At 55.5% G+C, this 20,516-nt stretch overlaps 5 protein-coding genes across 5 annotated transcripts; 2 read left to right on the forward strand and 3 right to left on the reverse strand.

Moving 5' to 3' along the window:
* Nucleotides 1-6,224: 6,224 nt before the first annotated feature.
* M406DRAFT_327502 (uncharacterized protein) lies at nt 6,225-7,197 on the reverse strand (the record flags this gene model as incomplete). The annotated part of the gene is made up of 2 exons (XM_040920215.1): nt 6,225-6,774; nt 7,037-7,197. The coding sequence occupies 2 exons, from the start codon at nt 7,195-7,197 to the stop codon at nt 6,225-6,227; spliced, it is 711 nt and encodes a 236-aa protein (XP_040780057.1).
* A 1,495-nt stretch (nt 7,198-8,692) lies between these two features.
* On the reverse strand, nt 8,693-9,521 carry M406DRAFT_287178 (cytidine deaminase; the record flags this gene model as incomplete). Its single annotated transcript, XM_040918717.1, has 3 exons — nt 8,693-8,859; nt 8,959-9,040; nt 9,154-9,521. The coding sequence occupies 3 exons, from the start codon at nt 9,519-9,521 to the stop codon at nt 8,797-8,799; spliced, it is 513 nt and encodes a 170-aa protein (XP_040780058.1). The 3' UTR covers nt 8,693-8,796.
* Nucleotides 9,522-10,987: 1,466 nt separating this feature from the next.
* On the forward strand, nt 10,988-13,267 carry M406DRAFT_337388 (uncharacterized protein; the record flags this gene model as incomplete). The annotated part of the gene is made up of 1 exon (XM_040921249.1): nt 10,988-13,267. One exon carries the CDS (start codon nt 10,988-10,990, stop codon nt 13,265-13,267), a length of 2,280 nt encoding a protein of 759 aa, XP_040780059.1.
* A 909-nt stretch (nt 13,268-14,176) lies between these two features.
* On the forward strand, nt 14,177-15,747 carry M406DRAFT_327505 (uncharacterized protein; the record flags this gene model as incomplete). The annotated part of the gene is made up of 2 exons (XM_040920216.1): nt 14,177-14,267; nt 14,390-15,747. 2 exons carry the CDS (start codon nt 14,177-14,179, stop codon nt 15,745-15,747), a joined length of 1,449 nt encoding a protein of 482 aa, XP_040780060.1.
* A 357-nt stretch (nt 15,748-16,104) lies between these two features.
* Nucleotides 16,105-20,392, reverse strand: M406DRAFT_287180 (uncharacterized protein). Its single transcript, XM_040918718.1, has 4 exons — nt 19,759-20,392; nt 19,364-19,701; nt 16,729-19,294; nt 16,105-16,632 (listed from the first exon to the last, which is right to left on the reverse strand). Exons 1-4 carry the CDS (start codon nt 19,994-19,996, stop codon nt 16,562-16,564), a joined length of 3,213 nt encoding a protein of 1,070 aa, XP_040780061.1. The 5' UTR covers nt 19,997-20,392; the 3' UTR covers nt 16,105-16,561.
* Nucleotides 20,393-20,516: the final 124 nt, after the last annotated feature.

Genomic DNA, 20,516 nt, shown 5'->3' on the forward strand with positions numbered 1-20,516 from the left:
GGGTGAAGGTGACGTTGGGCAGCGTGCCGGTGAAGTTACCAGTAGCATTGGCCACAACAGACGACGAGGGGAAATACGTGATGGTGGTCGGCTTGGTGACCGTCACAGTCACGTAGCGGATCTGCACAGGGCACACATTGACCGAAGTGGCAGAGGTGTGGACGCCAAGAGCAGTGGACGTGATGGTGGTAGGGTTCGCATCTGCATCCTCGGCGTCGCGCTTGACGACAGCCTCATTGTCGCCACGATGCTCAAGAGCACCGCTGAGTCTCTGCCAGAGCTGCAAAGAGAAAAAAGAGTGTGTGGTTAGTTAAATGTGTGTGTGTAAGAGAAAAAGAAAAAAAATAAGAACTGGCTGAGACTTTTTTTTTTTTATATATATTCTCAAATCTCTCTTCCCAAGACGAGACCTTGGGGGGGAAGGCTTTGGAATTTGCTCACATTTCTGGGCTGAGGGAATGCGGCGGCCTGCAGAGACAGCAGGGATCCCAGAATCCCGAGAAGCGCTTGTTGCTTCATATTTTTATAACGAAGGACCAAGCAACTTTTAAATATAGAATAATATCTTGATTTAAAAAAGATATTAGAGAACAAACAATAGCGAGTGAAGACTCCCCTGGAGAAGAAAGAGTGTTGTTGTGAATTTGAGGAAAAGGGGAAGGGCACTGCTGCTGCTGCTGCTGCTGCTCTGATGATCCTGATACGAGAGAGAGGAAAAGATGCATACTGAGTTGAGAGCACCTTCGAGGATTCTTATAGACATTCGACATGATGCGGACTCTCTTCTCTGGAGCTGTTGATTTCTTCTCTTCTCCTTCCCCTCCGGTCTGCCACCGTGAGGGATGACATTCGCAGCTGGGGCTTGGAAACTGTCTAAGTGACAAGGGATGTCAGTGTAGTGGCCGGGCACAAGGGAACACTCACACATCTCGGCCTATGCCCAGCAAGGGAGACGGAAACCATTGTACCACCTCGAGACATGAGGCAAGCCAAGTTCAGAAAAGTCCTGCACAGAAAGACACAATATGACTTTACAACACCCGCTATACACCTGCCCTGCTTTGATTCATTGGATTCATTTGCTGCTTAAGAGTCCGCCCTTGGTTGCCTAGTGTGTACACGGAACGGCCTGACTCCCTTCTCTCTGGACGGCGAGCTCTCGCCCAGCCGTCCTAAAGTCCTCGCTCCTGGGTCCAGACCTGAAACCTTTTTTCTCGTTTTTCTTCTCTTCTTCTGCTCTTTTCGTGTGTTGATCGACAAGGAGAGAACGCCACATGCGATAGGTGGGGTATCGAAACAAGGCTCACTCTGAACGCCGATGTTCCCCCATGCTGTGCTTTGCGTGAAACAAGAAACGCACTTGATGCGTTGATTCGCAAAAATAAAAAAAAAAACGAAACAAAAAACCTCCCCCATAGGCTTATGATGTGTCTAGCCCGTGCTGCAAGCTTCCAGTAGTAGCAAATCATGCCGTTAGGGAGAGACATATTGGCTGTAGTCATCTTTTTGCCTCTGAGACCCTGCCTCAACCTCGCCCTGATGTGCTGCGCTGCGCTGCCTTTTTTGTCCAGGCATACTGACTCCTGCAATTTGCCAGCCGTGTGCTGTGTGCAACAACTTTTTGCTCCTTTACTCAATCCTCCCAGATGGTCTCCAGATCCAGGTCGCCCCGTCGCTCAGCGCCACAGACACTCCACCGCTTGCGCTTGTCTCTGGTGCCAAATCCCATAATGGTCCGGCCCCGCACAGGCGTGTCTAGACTGCTGCGTCCCTTGGGCTCGCCTCCGTCCTCGGCGTCGGCTGCAGCCTTGAGCTGTGCGATCTTCTCTGCCTCCACCGCTGCCTCCTCCGCGTCAGGGGTGTCCGGGATGGTCTCCAAGCTGGAGATGCTGGGGCTCCTGGACCGCATGGAGATGGGTGTCGAGGGTATGGAAGAGGAAGGTGGGTATGCCGAGGAGAAGGAGTAATTGTCGCCGGCAGCAGGGTCATACGGTCGCTGTACCGGAGACGAGGCGACCGAAGACCACGACGAAGTAGTAGTAGAGGAAGAAGAGTAGCCCCCGGCGGTGGAGGAAGTAGAGGAGCCTGCAACATAGCGGAGGGGCGATGATGGGCGTCTATGCCGGACTGCTGGCGCCGATGTGATGTCCAGATTTGGTATGCTGCTCCGCTCGGACAAATGTCGCTCTGGGTCCAGTACAGAGCTCCGCGTGGGCGAGACTGGAGGGTAAATGTCATCTACAGGTTTCCGCATGGCACGAGACCGATGAGGAGACCCCGAGGGGCTCTCAGGTCGAGGTATGAGAATATGGCCCAAGCCATTCACACCAGGCAGTGACTGTGCTCGTCCCATGGGCGGGGGTCCCAGAGTGGCAGCCGACTTGGACCTCATATGATTGCCTGACAGCGGCGAGGTGGTCCTTGGCCGGTAGGGAAGGGCAGCGGCATTCCAAGTGGGAGAGACGGGGGAGGCGGGGGCAGGGTCGGTGGCACGCCGCATGGTGGGAGGTTTTCGAGGAGAGTCGAGGTCGGAAGCGAAGGCAGTAGCAGGAGAGGAGGAGGAGGGCGACGACGATTGGAGGGTATAATTGGAGTGTTGGAGGCGAAGTGTGGGAAGAGGTGCAGGTCGAAAGTCCTCGAGCTTCTCGGTCTCAGGAACGGACTCCATGTTGGCGATATCCCCCGGTCTGGTGGGTTGGCCAAGAGTGTCACCGTGAAGTCGCAGACATAGAGAGAGGAAAAGGTGAGGCCTGTCCTGATTCGCAGACGAGGAGACACGCACAAGCTCGCTGTTCGCTCGAGGGAACTGCTGTCGCTGCGGTGATCGATATTCGTGAATTGAGGCTGGAGGCTGGACTTGTGCGTATGTACGGAGGATTCCTCGACGAGGCGGTCGGACGAGTCCTTGCTACCTTAGCGAGCAAGACTGGCGGGCCAGGGGATGCATGTGCATGTGTACTGGGGGTACTTGGGACCAGAAGATACCACCACCAGGCATGCGCGGTATGGCGGTGAGTTGGAAAGTTGACGTTGAAGGCTGGGAGCCAACAGTCCAGGGAGGGGCTGTGATTGTGTGAGACTTTGTAATATGTCGAGGTCAAAACCTGCCCGTGTTTGTCTTGAGCGTTGCTGTCGTCCTAATCCAACGCGAAACCCTGAGCCATTTCAGCTCATCCTGCTCTTCTCTGTTGCCTCGCACTTGTGATACGACGACCGAGACGTCTCTTTCGTCCCCTTCAAATCGCTGGCTCTTGACGGTTGACGAGCCTTTGTTGGTATCACAACAGAGAGCACCTTGTTTGTCGAAAAAGTGTGGTGGTGGTTGGGGAAGGTCGAGAAATGGAATTTAAGAGAATGCCGGTTTGGGGTTGGCGGAGGGGCCGAGGATAGTCGAGTCAAGAGAAACGGGAGGCGGTTTAAGTCAACAATTTTGGCCGGCAGTGTCTGGAATCCTGTCTGCACAGAGACAGAGGCACAGGCAGAGAGGAGGGGTTGTCGCTGGGGGGATGATGCTGAGGGGCGTTTTGGGGTAAACGGTCTGCGTTGATCTCCTGACTACTGCCTAGGTGCCTTAGCACAAACTACTTAGTATACAGTTTAGCACACTTGGTGGCCCTTCACCGGGCCAGCAGGTGATCACCATGCCTGACAGCGGGGTGAAAAGTGGACACAGAGTTCGGGTCGGAAGGGGACGAGGACCCTGAGTCAGGCACTGACTGCGTTGATTGGAGACGCTCTACAGGGCCAAGTGGACCGCGGTTGGTCAACGGTAGGCCAAGAGCCTCTGACTACTGCGTCTGCCGCCTGTGCATAAAAAAGGAATGCCCCTTTTCCATGCTGACTTGGGGGGAGGGGTTTACAATAATCAAGAAGGAGCCACCGCTATTTCAAGTCGTTACCATGGTAAGTACTTTAAGTACTTATGCAAGAGAAGTTACTGCTGCTTTCCCCCTTTGAGGGTGCAATGCATGCGACCACCCAACCCACACAAATGACAGGGGAGAGAACCTGCGACGTCAAAGCCTGTTCGATTCGGTTTCTCTGAACCGAATACAACATTGCCAACCTGTCAATCTATGCCTCCATCAATCTGAATCACGGGCCGCCGACAACGTCACGTTTACGATAAATTGGAGTCATCTCCGATTCATATGACGAGTGGGCGACAACAAACTGACAGAGAAAGAGAGAGTGAGAGAGCATGACTGACGGTGGCGTAGCGCCATGGTTCATGGGACCATAGATTAATTACTCTTCGATCTCCTCACGTTTATGCGCATAGCCAACCAGACCAAACCAACCCACCGACTCACCGCGCAATACTTGACCATTAGCCAATCATATCACACGTTCCATGGCTGCAACATCCATCTCGAGCTCTGATCTATGGGGCAGCCATGTTTAGGTCTCGGCGGAAGAAAACAGAAGAGCATTTATGGGCATTCCACTCAAGCCATGCGGTGGGGCTGGGAGAGGAGAGGGTAGAAGCGACGTTACAGATCCGAGTCTTATGTGGCACATCACGATTCACGACAATCCGATATCATTCATTCTGTCTTGCCTTTTCTTCTCTCTCTATCTCTTCCACGATCCCTTCTCTACGGCGGGTGCAGCGGCTCGGAAGAAGAGATCCAAGGGAAAGGATTGAGAAAAGGAAAATAGGACAAGAAAAGGGGGGGGGGGAGCATAGCCGGCCACTCAAACGTCTGGAAAATTCTCTCCGGATATCGATGTTGGCACGCCCTCGTACGACGACGGCAAAGGTGTGTAGCGTGCGACCCCAACCACCTCACTTACATACAGTTTGATGGATTTGGGATTTAAAGCATGCCGATCAACCAACCAATCCAGGTTCAGAATGATTGCCTCGTCTCAGAGAGGACAATTCGCCCGTTGATCCACAGATAAGACCTGGGTCTTGTCTGTCATTCTCATCCAAGGAGAGCCGGCTGCACAAAGGGTCTTGAAGAGCCTCGGACGGTCGTTGTTATCGCTGCAGGTGGTGATGCGCTGGCCAAACTGCTAGACTCGGTCTGCGTCTCACGTCCCACAAGAGAGAGCCAAAGGTAAAAGTCGCTAGAGCTCTTCCCCAGCTTTCCTTCTTTCAGGGGGTTGCACCCGTACCGCACGGCGGGTCCCTCATGCCTTGCTCAGGTCGCTCCCAAAGTGGACCTCTACGCCTCCTCCGCCCAATGCGCCTTCTTCCCCCACTCGGGCTGGGTCGCCACGGGTCACTTGACCTCTTCCTGCTACGGTGCTACCATAGTACTATGGTACTACAATTACTGGACCTGGTACTCTACTTTATCTTGCGGGGCCCGGTCCGCACCGCTCCCACTGCTCGGGGACCGACTCCCTGCCCTTGTGTCTCCGGGTGTTTGTGGGTACCACTGAGACGGGGCATCACCGAGGTCACGGCGTTGTGTCACTCGGTCAGCCCGCCGACTGTGGTATGAAGTTGTTATGATGGGTTCTACAAAAGATGTCCATTGACATTGGACTGAGTTAAACTGTGCTGGATCCAATCTCAAGCCGCCACGGTGCGTGCGCTGATGGCCCGAAAGGCGCTCACTTGACTTGCTAATTGTTACATATTTCAGGTCTGGGAGTTCTCAAGGGCCAGGTCTGTCTGTGTGCACCAAAGGTAGAGAAACCATTGCATTCATCAGCCTCGACATAATATCCATACGCCGCCGCCATAACACCAGATATGTGATAAACCGCCCCAAAACCAACAGCCTGTGCCCCTCCCTCCTTGCCCCCTCTTTCCCCCCCAAAACCTCATATCAATCTTCCGGTTGTCTCCTCAGGCATGGCCCTGCAGACGGCATTCATTCTACGGGACACCAGAACCAACACTCCACTGCGAGTTGGATCCAAAGACAGAACCAAACTTATCCTTACGTCTGGCCAGGATGTCGAAGGGTACTATTGTGTGCTGCATCGGCTGTCTGGTGGGGGTGTCGAGGAGACCAATCCGTCCTGTGTAAGTAATTCAAGGGGAAAAAATTACCAAAAAAAAAGTGACAAGCCGCAGTAACCGTACCGTATACCGAAGAAGGGGCTATATTTCTGGAAAAGGAATGTTTGGTACAGTTGTCGTCCTTTGATCTGGATGGACGGGTGCGAGGTGCGTTCGTGTCTGTCGTTTCTCGGAGGGATCGGAGCTGGAGGGCAAATTGAAACAAATTGCGGATCCTTGAAGTGCGTGTACGGGGCGATCGTCACGGCTCTTGGTCGGCGGGCGCAACGTCATCGTGGTAAGGGTCCAATGGCTCGTCCAAAGAATCATGGCTCAGCCTCCGGGGCGGCGGCCTTTGCCGACCAAGGGCCAAAGCGAGCGGGTCAAGCCAGAAGCCGAGGACGCGCCATCCCCACGACGGTCTGGCATGGCCGGGCGTGCTGGAGAGGGACATTGTGGTGCCGGACCTCCTGTCGGAGTACGAGACGAGGCGGGAGTGGTCGTGGTCCAGGCCGAAGACGTATCTGGAAGGAAGCTCACTCATCCAGCGGACCACCGCAGGGCTGGGCGGGCCTCCTCTTCCCTCCACGTCGGGCTCGGTGTCGTCCTGGTTTTCGAGGTCGATACGGTCGGCGGAACGGTCCGTAGCGGCAGGGGGCCAGTCCATGATGTGAGCGACCGATGCCGTCACCAAGCTCAGCGTGGCGAGGTAAAGCGGAAGCCAGGCAACCAAGTCCGTCCGGAAGGGGCCTGCGGGGATGATGATGACCAAGAGGAGAACCAAACCTGGGGGCCCAGTATAGCATCCGGCCCTGCCCCAGTGGTCAGTGGTGGTTAGTGGTTTCACCAAACATGGAGAGGGAGAGAGAATGGGGGTGGGGAGGACCTGGAAGGAGGAGGTGTAGTAGGAGGAGGACTCGCCTGAGAAGTGCGTCGAGGTTTAAAAGATGCCAGACCACCGCAGAGAGCGCAAACGCGGGAAGGAGGCTGTGAAACCGGTGAGATGGATACATGACAGACGTAGTGAGGGAGGGCAGTGCATGACAGGCCGTTCGCCGCAGGCGCAAGACTCACACGTCGCAGTATCGATGACCCTCGGTGGCGCTGATGGGGTCGAAGACGGCGCACCCGATCATCACGCTACATGAGACGACGTTGGCAAGCCAGTATGCCCAGCGGCATCGCTCTTGGAGCCAGCCCAGGGCGCTGGTGAGTGTTTCCAAACCATGCCCCATTGGAGAAAAATAGTCTTGCTATGCTGTCATGGCGCAGTGACAAGAAGAGGAAGAAGAGTTGGGGGGGGGGGGGCGACAAAGAGAAAGAAAATAATCGCTAATGATGAAGTCTGATTTGTGTCCACTCAAGCAAAGTATTGCAGAGAAAAGTCAAGTCGGGGTTGGCGGGGGGGGGGGGAGGTGTGGAGTTGGCTCCTTCTTTTTTTTTTTGGGTGTGTATTATGAGTCCGAAGATGGAGAAGAGAATTTTCTAGGCAGACAGCCAAGTATTTAATACATACATGATGCTCTCTAACGCCTATTTGAATATGAGATTCTCGCCTCGGTAGACAAGCAGTGACTCTCACCGACCATGTGCTCGACGCCGCGACCGGACAACAGTCCACCCAGCATTGCTTCACTTTGAGGCAATTTAAGCGCCGGGCATGTGCCGCATGAGAGAGGAAGAAAATCAGCACTTTTCTGACCGAATAGGACGTAATAAGGGCAGCGAGGCGGCTGAAGAAAAGGGCAGAAAACATGCCTTGGCTGATCCTGAGGATTTGTGCACTTTTCCGAAGATGCGCTCAGGGCCAGTCAGCCCCATTGCAGCCTTGATTTTTTTTGGTTTGTCTTTTTTACTACCCCGGTTCAGCTGTGCTCGCGACGCCATAGTCTCGCCCTGGACATGAGAAGTGCACCTCGACTAGAGACATGCATAGGGCGCACACAGTGAGTCTTGTTGTCTGCTGGATAATGCTGCGTCGTGGGGATGTCATCCCAGGTTACGTGCTAGCGAGGGGGCGAACTAGAACAGCGTTGAGGGCGTGCTGTGGAAAGTGCTGAGAGATGGGATTCCTGCTGACATATGAGTGAAAAGCATCCTGCCGGACCCCTCCCCTGACCATCTTGTTCGTTATGAGAAGCAAGGTCAGTACCGTCCGGTGTCGACAGCGCAGCCATACCGAAAATTTAGGCTTGGAGGTTGTAAGGCTTGCTTTCCCCCTCCACACGACTCTTCAGGATTTGCTACAGTGTGCTGATCATGCCGCCAAGTCAGAGCCTGCCACAGTTCTCTGCTGGCTCCTGGGCGATGATATGCCTCTTTTCCCCTGATCCATGTGCTCGTCTGCCTTGGCCATAATATGCGCATGCTCCCTGTGTAGAGATGGCGGGGAGGAATCACCCTCTGAGGCTTCAGGAAACAGCATGTCTGGGTCAAGGTTAATACGTGGACACTGTGCAATGGGCAGTGTGCAAGTATTCCTTGAATCCTCACCCTGCGGCCATGGTGGCGGAGTCTCGAGAAAACAAGTCGCTCTCATGTTCTGTTGTGTGTAGGTGTTCTAGCTCTGGTTTAGCCGAGCCGTGTGAGCACAAGTCACACAAGTCACCAAAGGAAGCACTTTGAACATGGCGACTGCTGTAGGCTTTGGGTAGGCATTAAGTCCCAATCTGGATCCACGTATAAGACTTTCAACCAATGTCACCGCAGCAAGGAAGGGGAAGAAGTTGGCCAGTGAAGAGACTGCTCGGATTCTCCCATCCCCAAGTCGGTATGATACTGCCAACCATGGTGAACAAGCTGGTGATATCTCTCCTCCTATTCCTCCTCGTCCTTCAAGGGTTCTCCTGAACCACTCCAGGTCTCTGCCAAGGTGGACCAAAGGACAAGGGAAGCAGCTAGTGGATTCTTCAGGGTCAGCGCACAACATACTTTCGGGATATAAAGCTTCCTGAAGGGGGGAGATAATAATGCCCCGGGGGTGGGGGGCTGCTCACCTCCTCCAGTCGTAATACGCAATAGTCGCCGGCCTTGTCGAACATCAGCACGGGTATCTGCAGCTCGCAGAACTCCCGGATCCTGCACGGCACCAAATCCAGTCCGGTTAGTAGCATGATCTTGAGAAAGGGCCGAGACGAGGGTTACAAGCACCGCCCTCCACCATCATCGCCAGCACTACTGCTACTACTCACGTCTGTCTACACATGCCACAAGGACTCGCGGGTGGCGAGATATCCGTGGCGACAGCAACGGCCTTGAAGTCGCGATGGCCATCAGTAATCGCCCTGTTGAAGGCGACGCGCTCGGCACAGGTGCCAACAGGATAAGACGCGTTCTCCACATTAGCCCCAGGGATATAGACACCGAGCTTGGTCAAGACAACGGCGCCGACGCGGAAGTTGCTGTAGGGGCAGTAGGCTGTCTCTTTGGCCGCGAAGGCATGGCGCTTGAGGTCGTGGAGCTCCTGTATGCTGAGGCCAAATGTGCGGCTGGTGGCGTCGAGGTGCTGAGTGTTGAGGCTGGAGAGCAGCGGCGGTGCCTGTTGTGAAGGGGAGCTCATGGCTGGCGAGCTCGTGTAGGGTTCCAGCATGAGTGCTGAGGTTGGTTAGTATTGAAAAAAAAAAATTGAAAAAAGAAAAAGACGACTAGATTGCGGTCCGTAGAAGATGTGAGTAGTGGTTTGAGCAATATCGAGAGGTGTAATATTGTGGCAGTGAGTAAGTGGGTGGATTAGTGTATGGCCACGGGCAAGGGAGCTTGAGTACTTACTTGCTACGTCAGTCAATGAATTGGCAGGCGCAGATGAGATGTTCTTAGCTCAAGAACCGAGGCTAGCTGAGACACTGTACCAACACACTGGCTTCCCGAGAGAGTAATATGCAGTACACGGGCGGTGCCTTCCGCCCACGCAGTTAACCCCCCCCCCCCGCCCCACAAAAAAAAAACCGTCATATAAGGCACAGTATATGCCTTGATTTGTCAATTGTTATAATTATTCAATGATTTTCAATCGTCATTATCTGCAACATTTCTGGAATCCATGTTGTTGGTGTGATATAATCCATAAGTGATCTGAAAGAAACACGGTCCTGAAACTAATGCAGGGGACAAGCAAACTAGCAACTTCTTGGTGGCCTCCCCTAGCTTTGCTACCGTAGTAGCTTCCGTTGACATGAAGAAAAGAGATAGTTCAGGGTCTCGATCGTCAGCTGCTGGTGCAAATTTCAGGTTGAGAAGTAAGAAATGGCATTCAATCAATACATACAATAAAGACGTTGGAAGAGAAGACGATTCACAATCCATCAGAGCAGGTCCCCAGTTGAGATCTAGAGGCAGGGATTTTTCTCTAGTGTTGCCGTCCACGCATGGATTGGCGAACCCTTTAGTGGACCCACCTGCGAGGGCCCCGCCAGCCAGCGCTGAATCTATGGTACTGTAGCACGACCTGTCTAGGATGCTAGACTGGCTGAGTGCTAGGTTGTCACGATAGTGGGCAGATCTACTATGGCAATTACATGGTAATAGTGTCAACTGCCCCTGAAGGCTTGCGAGGGTGATCGCTGACCAGCAGCGTGCTCTCACTATCTGCCGACGCACGAACAAATCTCCCCTGGAACCTTAAACCCCCCAAGTGCCCGCCCTCCATTGTTTAAACAATCTATCACAATCTCGAGATGCACCAAGCACCTGCATCCTGTTGAGACATGCAGCCGTCATGACGGGAGCCCTGACATCCTCTGTGTACGACCCTTCCCTGCGCATCTACGTCACGACTCGAGTCCCTGCATAAGAAAAAAAAGTATCCTGTCAAACGACCCAGGTCAACGTTACACACACACGCATACACGCACGGCGAAAGCCCGACAGCCCGCGCCCGCCCGTCCTGCGCCCTCTTGTCTGTGCCTGCTTGGGCTTGGCTTGCCTGGCCCTAAGAGAAGCAGAGGAAGAGGGGTCCTGTGACCGAACACCGACGTCGATTACCCACGATCTCTCGTCCTCCTCCCCCTCCTTCCTCCTCGTCTCGCCATGGACCAGGCCGATGTTCCCGCGCTCTTGTCGCGCCTGGCCAGCGACGAGGATGCCGCCCGCAAGATGGCTGTATTCAAGCTGCAGTCCTCGATCAACGACCCTGCCTTTGCCGACGTCTTCATCTCGTCGGGAGGGCTTGTCATCTTGCGGCGGCTGATCATGAACACGGGCGGCAACACGCTTGCCTACTCGCTGCAGTCGCTGACCAGGCTGCTGGAGGTGGACATGGGCTGGGACATCTTTGAGGGCCACATGGCCACCGATCTCGTCGAGCGCCTCGTCGAGTTGGTCGTCACGAATCCGCTCGTCAACATCCTGCGGGGTGCCATGTCCATCCTGGTCGCTCTGGTATCTCACTCGCAGTCTGCCCCCAGCGGCAGCAGCGGCGGCGGGAACAACCATATCGCGGCCGCCGTCAGGACCCCTGGCATGTTTGGCTTCCGTGCCCTCAAGCCTGCCGTGGCCGTGTACCCGCAATTCTTTGAGCACGTCATCTCCCAGCTCCAGTCCGCCGACCACGCCCTGTGCGCCGCCGCGCTGATGCTCATCAACGCCCTGGTACGGGATGCCATCTCCAAGGAGGACAGGGGCGTCAGCGGGGTTAGTGGCGCCAGGCCCGCGGGCGAGGAGTGGTCCAAGTTCATCAAGAGGCTACAAGACCTGGGGTTAATCAAGGCCGTCTATAATCTAATGCAGAGCTCGGCCATGCAGGACCTGGCCCAGCCGCTGCTCGACTTCCAGAACCTCACCAAGGTCTTGCTGCGGAGGTGGAAGGAGGTCAAGGTCGACCTCGAGCGCCCGGAGCACAGGAGGGCGCTGAAGGGTCTGCACCTGTCCAGTGCTCCCGACAGGTCCTTTGCCAACGGGACCACCGCGACAACAAACCCGGCGGCAGCGACGACCGGCGAGACGTCCGGCAGGAAACACAACCCAGAGAAGTGGCGGAGGCTGGGGTTCCAGACGGAGAGCCCCGCGTCCGAATTTCACACGGCTGGCTTCTTGGGTATGATGGACCTTACCGACTACGTGCGCAAGAACGAGGATGGCTTCCAGAAGATGCTCCTGGAGCAGTCCACGAGGCCGCTCCACGAGAGGTGTCCTATCGCCCGGTCCAGCTTGGCCGTGTCCCTGATGCTCTATGAGCACTTCGAGGTGGACAAGGCCGACCTGGAGGACATCAAGGGTTACCAGGCCATGGACAACAGCAAGGGCAACGACAGGATGTTCAGGCCCCTCCTGCTGCAGTGGTCTCGGCTGCACACCGCAGGGCTCCACGCCTTTTTTCGCATGTGGAAGGCCACAGGTGCGGAGCGGGATGACTTTGAGAAGGTGGCCGAGCTGGTACGGATCCTCATCGAGCGGGTCATCGGCCAGGCCACCAGGATGAGGGACGTCTCGGAGGTCGAGGAGGAGCTACAGGACTACGAGTGCAGCCGGCTCCGCGAGGTGCAGATGGAGCTGCTCGACCTGTCCTTTGACGACCAATGGGGCGCACACCTGTACCAGGTGCGGGAGGAGCTGAAGCATGAGGCTTTGACCTTTGTCAAGGAACAGCGCATCCGCTGCCTCCTGCAGGGCTCCTGGTTCTACAAGCCAGTGCCGGCCCGAGACCAGCAGCCAGCAGAACACCAGCGCGAGGGCAGTGTAGACGCCAGAAGGCGGCTCTACCAGCCCAAGCCGTGGAGATTCGCCCGGCTCTCCCACAACAGGCGCTACCTGCACTACGCAGACTTTGCCGAGAGGGCACCGCCGGACCCCATACTCGACCACCTGGGTGACAAGATCGACCTCGGCACCATCAGCTCGGTCGTGTCCAATGTCTCGGCGCCGGGCGAAGATGCCCAGAGCGTGTCCAGCGGGTCCACGCTCAAGAACAACAACCATCAGCAGCTGCCGCCGCCGGGCACGCCCAAAGCTCCAGGTTTACTAACGAGCGGTGCTGCCCCGCCCAAGACAACGACCAAGATCACCATCTACAGCTACGTGAACCCCGAGGAGGCGGCTCGGGGCAGCGACACCAAGGAGCAGGCCGTGCTGACGCTGCACCCCATGACGAACTCGCTGGCGTCGGAGTGGCTGGACGGCCTGCTGATGCTGTTGAACCAGGCGCCCATCACGGCCGAGACGAACAAGCTAGTGACACTGGTCAGCGACTACGGGCTGAAGATCAGGCTGCTTAACGTTCGGGTGGATGCGGTGTACAGTGGACCACAGCCTGGTGCAGGTGCTGTGCCCAGTCGGGAGGGGTTGGATGATGATTATTTCTACGAAGTCTGAATAAGAAGAAGAACCAAGACGACGAAATACAGAAGTAAGCTTGAGCATCCTGGACAGTTTTCTTTTCTTCTCTTTTCTTCTTCCTCTCTTTCTAGTCTATGTCGTTTTCATGTACGCACGCGTATACCCCACCTTTGTTTCTCTTGTTGTTCTCTCTCTTACTTTTCTCTCTTTTCTCTCTTTTCTCTCTTTTGTTGAGGGAGGACATCTCTTGGTAGAGCATAGGGAGGCGTGGGAGCAATTTATTGTGGATGGTGGTGCTTCTTGCATAGCGAATGAAAAAGAAGGAGAAGAGGGAGCGGACGAGAGAGATTCAGTATCTCGAAACTATATTCATGTGCGTGTACATAACAACAAACTCTTGTAGCAACGGACGAGCCCGAGTCTGTATACAGGCTCGGCTGACTTCGATGTCAATTATATAATAGTCCCAGGTTCGCATAGATAGGCAAGACATCGCAGTGGGACTTGGATTCTTTGTGAGTTCTTTTCTTGAAGCTGTCAAGTAAGTATTTGAAACCATCTCGCATTTTCGATTGTTATGCGTGTGTACTTGCTATTATGTACCTGTGAATTGCCTGTACTTACCAAAGTATGTGCTATAGTACGTATAGTGTGTACTTAAGCACAGCGTCCGAGCGGCTGGGAAATCAATTAAGACCCTGGTCTTGTTTACACTTTTTGTGTGACTAGGGGTGTCCCCCCGCGCCGAGCCGCCAACCCCCCGCGGCCAGGGGTCCATGTGAGCTGAACCTGAGGCGGCTGGGTTTCTTTGCTCTCGTCTCATTCGTTCGTCATCATCCACCCGACATTCCTACTTCCCCATCACTTGGCCCAATCCCTCTTCTCCTTCTGCCTCGACATTTTCCCTTCTTCTACTTGTTCTTCTTTTCCTCTGGTCTACTAAAAATGTACAAGACACCCTCCAAATCACGGTCCTCACACAAAGCGCCATTCACACCCAAGAAGAGAGGCCTGTTTGAAGACGGGCTGTGGCTCTGTATGCTTTCCATCCTCCTTCCCTCTCTTGCTTCTCTGCCTCCTCCTCCTCACCTGCACATGAATAGACCGCCGTTTCTCCGTTCCTTAGCTGACTGTATATAATCTCCTCAAACAAAAAAGGCGACTGTTCCCCCCGCAAACCTGCCCTCAACCTCAAGGTCAAGAAGGAAGGCCCCAACAAGGGCAAGTCCTTCTACACCTGCGACGAGCGCAAGTGCGGCTTCTTCCTCTTCCAGCACGACGCCGAGCCCCGCGAGCGCGAAGCCCTTCTCAAGAACAACTGCCGCTCCGAGAACGGCATCGTCGCCAGGGTCCAGGCCAAGGGCGAACCGCCTGTGACCCCTTCGTTTGGGAGAGGGAACAAGACAACGATGACTCCAGCGACGGTGCGGCCTCAGCAGAGGACCTTTCGGGGTCTGCCTCACGCAGGCGCTGGCGCTGCAGCACAGAGGAGGTGGAGCCTGTCGCAGGACTCGGAGTACCTGAGTTACGACTCGGCGGAAGGGGAGGAGGCGGAGGAAAACCACAATGCCGGTGCGGTACGGCCCAGCGCGGGGGCCAGCACGCATGCACAAAACGGCAGCGCAGCGTCGAGCGGCACGCTGGGAAAATCGTCCGTGCCCAAGGGCTCTTCCTCCTCTGGCACCACACTTGCCCCGCCACAGACACCCTCGGCAAAACGCAAGCACCACGTCTTCCTTGAGGACAGCGACGACGAGTACGGCGGAGACGAGCTCGACGATCCAGACACGAGCCGCCAGCTGGCGCGGATCGCCGACGAGAGCGCGCGCAAAAGGCAGCAGCAACAGTGGGAATCCCTCGCGACACCGACCGCGCAGAGGACTGTCCAACGCGCAGGCGGAATCCCGACACCCATCACCCGTCACAGCCTACTGATCGCGGGTGAGGACCGTCGTGCTGAAGACGAAGAACGCACTGTTAAGAGGTTGCGTGTCCGAGACAGCACCCCTTCTAAAGATGGTGGCGACGCCCTAGACCAAGCCTCATCCGTGATCGGGGACGCCGCCACGCCGACGCCGCACCGCAACATCAACGTCCTCCTCTTTCCCCCAACAGCTAGCAACCCTTCCAACCCTGCTGCCGCCACGCCTGCCGCGACGCGCACCCTCACCGCATCGTCTGCGGTACCCGCCTCCCCCTCGCCTTTTAAGACACCCGCCGCCACAGACCATCCTCGCATAGCAGACGAGGTCATGTCTCTCCTGTCCACCCAGCCCATCTCCGAGGCGACGAGGCGCCACGTGCGCGCGGCCCTGGAGCGGCATGAGCTCCGAACCAAGGGGCTCGTCAAGGGCCGTGACGCCGCGCGCGCCGCACTCGAGGCGAGGGATGTGCGCGTCGCTGAGCTGCAGGCGCAGGTCGTCGGGCTGGAGAATGCGCGGCGCATGGACAAGGAGAGCTTGAAGGAGCTGAGTAGGGGCTTGGTTATGCTTTCACAGACTGGGGATAGTGCTTGAAGGGGAGACTGTGTGTGTGTGTTTGTGTGTGTGTGTGTGTGTGTGGATGTTTCTTCTTCCTCCCTTTGTTCCCCTCGTTTCTTCTACCCTCCTATTCTTCTTTTTGTTTTCTTGTTTTCTTCAAAATGTTTGATCACCTTGACTATTTATGAGTGGGCGTTATGATCTGGATACCCCCACCCTTTTAACTGGTTTGCCAAGTACGGACGGACACGCAAGACATGAGCGATGAACGAATTGACGACGCTGATTGCGCGCATCGCTATTTGTGCTTAGGAATGAAAATAATGGAAATGTTACCATCTCACTCAGCCAACGACCAACAATAACGCTGCGTAGAAATGTGAGAGACAGATCCAACGAAGATGATCATGTTTCTATATATATTTATATGTATATATATTCATCGTTGCTGAGACGGGATAACATCTGAACCAATTCCCATGGAACATTGCATCTTGCTGCAAGCTATTGCATGTGCCTTAGCCTGAGAGAGGTGCGACAAGGGTTTGGCAAATAGACTGAATGATGAATGCTTATTCCCTTTTGCGCCGTAGTGGGTATCTCATGCGAGAAATGCAGGAGTGTTGTGTGTGTGTGTGTGTGTGTGTGTGTGTGTGTGTGTGTAAAAATCATGGGGCCGCCCAATGCAGATACCATATCGCCCCGTATACTGTATGAAGATGCTCTGCCGCGTGGCTGTCCTCCTTCTTCCCGTTCAAGTCTGTGGGCCCCGTCCTCCATCCCCCCTCCACTCCCCAACACCTCCTTTTGCCAACTCAATGGCTTTATATGTTTCCCCCTTGTATCATACTTACTTGAATGTCTTCGATATCCTGGAGCCCTTGACTGGCGCCGGCAGACACCGGATAAAATCATCTCGTTCTGCGGTGAAGCGTCAGTTGGTTATTATATCTTGTATGGTCGGATGTAATTGATACAAAAAGAAACAATCAAAATTAAAGGACATCATCGACTTACGCTCCTCGCCATCAAATAGAATTGTAATATCATCATGCTCTCCTGGAATCTCTGGCATATCCAGACAAACAAAGGCCATGTCATCCGTCGGCTTCTCCCCATTCTCAGGAAGAAGAGGCAGGGGGAACTTGGCATCATCGATCTTGAGACCCATCTTGTCGCCCTTCTTGATCGACTCGAAGATGTCCGTCGCCTTGAGCTGGAAGCTCATGCTCTCTCCGTGGTGAAAGTCCTCAAAGAAGACGAGGACGTGGGTGATGTTGTCTTCCGACTGGACAATCTGTATTCTGGTCCCGGCTGCTTCCCATTTTTTGTAGATGGGGACGACCATGCGCCGCCGAGCAATGGCAAAGAGCGAAACGACCCCGTCGAAGAGCGGCTTGAAGCCCGTCAGTGCTTCTTGGAAGTCGTGCAGGTCGCGCTGGCTGGTGAAGGAGAACGAGCGGATCGATGGACCGCGGCTGGCGAGCTGCAACGCCTGGAATATCTCTGCCGGCAGCTGCTTGGCCACCTGAGATTCCGAAAGCGCTACAGTGATATCCTGTTGGGGTGGGCGCAGGATCTGGATCTTGGTTTTCTCCTTGACTGGGAGCCTGATCTTCAGCTCTCCGGGCCCCACATTGACCCTGTCGGTTATGCTGCCACACTTGAAGTCAATGATGATCCTGAGACGTTCGGCCAGCACTGTCTCTGGTATTTCGCCTTCAACGTCTTCGTTGATCACCCTGACTCTCGACCACGGCAGCGTAGAGAAAATGGGCGCCGCGTCGGACTTGGCGGTCTGGGTGATGGCAAAACCGGTGATGGGAACCTCCGAGAAGACTTTTTCGTCCTGTTGCACAAGTGTGCCGATGAGGAGACTGTGGAACCGAAGTCGCTCAGGCTCGTCATTGAAAGCCATGACCATCCTGCCGGTACTGCCCCCGTCATCAAATCGCAAGAGGAGTGCAGGTTCGTTGTTCTCACCCCGCAGGAATCCAAACTGGACAGGTACCTGGGGTAGGTACATATGGTTGACCGCGCTGAGCAGCTTCGTCGACGGCCCAGTCACGACGGCAAAGCGGAAACCGCGATGATGCGTCCTCTGTCCCTGGGGCGAGTTCTCCTTGGCGATCCGCTCAAACAGTGCGACTTCACAGCCAAGAACAGACTCTCTCGGGAAGGTCATGGACTTAGCATTCGAGTCAAAGTACTGAAAGCTGCGCAGTTTGGATTTGAAGACACACTGCTCCTCTTTCCGCGGCTGAAGCGTCGCGAGCGCCTTCGCGCTGAAGTCTTGCAGGTTCCATAACATTTTGAAGTCTTGAGGCTTGCACTTGATGACCACGAGGAAGCCTCGAGGTAGCTTGAGCTCGAGGGCGCAGTTTTCCGGGCGCCACTTGACATCGTTCCAGGTCGGCCCTCCCTTTTTGTTGCTCTGGATGTGTAGTTGCACGGACCCATTTTGGCTTACAATACAGAAATCGAGACTGGTCTGCGCCGGGGACCTGGTGACCGAGAGAAAACAAGGGAAGTGGAATTTTTGGTCCTCTATGCCCTGCTCCATGAGAAGCAGGTCAACCATATAACGGCCAAAGCAGAACAGGTCCTTCGTATCACCCAGGGGTAAGGCAGCAAGGAGAGGCAGCTTGGTGAGGGATTGCGATGCCGCGATGGAGGAACCCCAGGAGCCCCATAGCAACGTGATGATGTCTTGATTGATGGCCGGATACTCGACCCATATCGTCTTGTCAATGGTCTGTGGCAAGAAAGGTTCCTCGGGCGGCAGGAATCCGTTGCGCTTCATGGAGGATGACAGCTTTCTCAGCTGCGACATGATAGTCTGCCCCACGTCTTGCACTTCGGCATCGACCGGACTGCTCCTGGTGCTGAGAACCGAGGGCAAGACCTCCTCATAGATCCACAAGGCCTTGGCAAGATCAGCGTAAGCTTGTTGACGGGCCGCCTGGAGCTGACTGGCATGTTGTGGGGTCTGCGGCTGCTCCCTGATGGTTATCTCGAGGGTCATTCTGCCTTTCAGGAACCACCACAGAGCTGCCCGGGCGAGATCATCCGGTGGAGATGACATGATTGGTTTGACAGTCTCGGCCTGCAGGCGAAACAGCTCGAATAAGTGCCGTGTCCGTGCAGTGAAAATCTCCAGGGCGTCGTCGGCCAGTGGCGGCGCTGCTGCCATGTCTGACGCAGTACCTCTCTTGTTGGGAGAGTCCCCCAGCCTGGGATCTCGCGCTGAAGACCGTTGCTGGGCCATCACTGCGGCAGGACTACCCTGTAGAGACTGGGAGTAGGTAGACGCAGGACTCTGGTCCAGCCGCGGCCGCCTCTGCTGCTGTAGCTCAGGAGACCCAGCAATGGACGGCGGCATCGAACCCGGATTCGCCTCGATTGGGGTTGAGGGGCCCGCAACTTGATGTTTGGTCTCTTCCCATTCATGTTCATTGCTGGTGCTTGCTGACCTGACTGCTTTTGCGAAAGCCATGCCCTCTGCCTGGCGCTGTTTGGCCTGGTTGATCTCGATGAAGGACTTCCTCTTGTCGTCGTTCGAGATTACGGAGTTGTCCAGGAACTCCGAGGACGAGGTATTGCCAGCCGGCACAGCAGGCAGGTCGTGGGAGGTGGGCGGTGGTAGAGAAACAGGTGGAGGCGGAGGTGGGGGCGGCGATGGGTCTTCCGAAATAGTAGAGTAGCCGGTCTGGGTTCTTCGAAGTACTGGAGGGACAAAGTCGTCCTGTTTCGGGTCCGTGTATGCCCTCTCCCTCTCCTGCTGGAGCTGTGCGATCTTCCTCGCCTGTGCAGGTGGAGGAGCAGACTGCGCCCTCTTCCGCTTCGCTATCTCTGCGGTAGGGACTGTACACTCGTCTCCGCCATCTCCTATGATCTCGGGAAAGGTATCGACGAACCTTACGACAAGGCCCCTCTTATTTCTACGCCTCGTGCTCGGGGGACGTCCACGCATAGCAAGCTGCTGCTGCTCTCGTGGCTGCGGGTTCAATTGATAGGCATTCGGCGGCTGCTGCTGTTGGTGGTCACGGACGGGGGTGTTGACCTCGAGAGCGTTTGGATACCGGCGAGCATTGGAAGTGTCGAGCTTGGCCAGCATCTGGGGAGCGGCATGCACGACGGGGAGGTTGTCGTGTGGAGAGTTTTGGAAGAAATTGCTGAGGTCGTCATTTCCTGGGGCGACCTCGTTGGGATTCGAGACCTTCCTCTCGCGACCGAAGAGCTTCCCCATGAGACGGCCTCTCTTGGACTGGCCTTCCGACTCCATTCTGCCCCTCGCCGTTCTGGTCCTCTGCTTATGAGCCTGGCGATCGTGTGAGAGAAGGAGGACGAGGACGAGAAGGGCGAGATCTTGGGGGGGAGGAACAAGATGTTGACTCGCGTGCCTATCAGACGAGAGTTGGGAGCATTATAAACCGCCGCACAGGAGCACGAAGATTGTGTCTGTGGGGGAAGAGAGGTGTGCCTGCTGGACTAGATGGGTGAATGATCTGGCTCGACACGATCGTGTTCCAAGGGAGGGAGGATGGTTTTGGCGGTGATGATGTCTGGTGGAGAGCGTCGAGGGGGGCGCGCAATCGCTGTCGCGGTCAGGGTCAACGACTGTTGGTCTCTCTCTCTCTCTTTCTCTCTCTGTGTGTGTGTGTGTGTCGGCCGTCAATGCCCTACCAGTCAGTACCTTATGCCATGCTTGCCCTCCATCCAGGAGCTGACGTTGCAGAGGGAGGGCCGTTTCAGCAACGGCTGGGGGGTTGGAAGGGCGAAGACCCCTGAGGCCCCACGACCGA

This window comes from Cryphonectria parasitica (assembly GCF_011745365.1).
Source record: "Cryphonectria parasitica EP155 unplaced genomic scaffold M406scaffold_2, whole genome shotgun sequence".
NCBI classification, from domain to species: Eukaryota; Fungi; Ascomycota; class Sordariomycetes; order Diaporthales; family Cryphonectriaceae; genus Cryphonectria; species Cryphonectria parasitica.

Bases quoted from the DNA above. Each gene is read 5' to 3' on its own strand.
- M406DRAFT_287180 (XM_040918718.1), bottom strand. From the start codon at position 19,996: ATGGAGTCGGAAGGCCAGTCCAAGAGAGGCCGTCTCATGGGGAAGCTC. The intron at 19,295-19,363 runs GTTTCTCTACCA...TCGTCCTCGGAG, and splicing joins CCCCACCTCCGCCTCCACCT to TTCCTGGACAACTCCGTAAT. The intron at 16,633-16,728 runs GTAAGTCGATGA...GCTTCACCGCAG, and splicing joins TCTATTTGATGGCGAGGAGC to AACGAGATGATTTTATCCGG.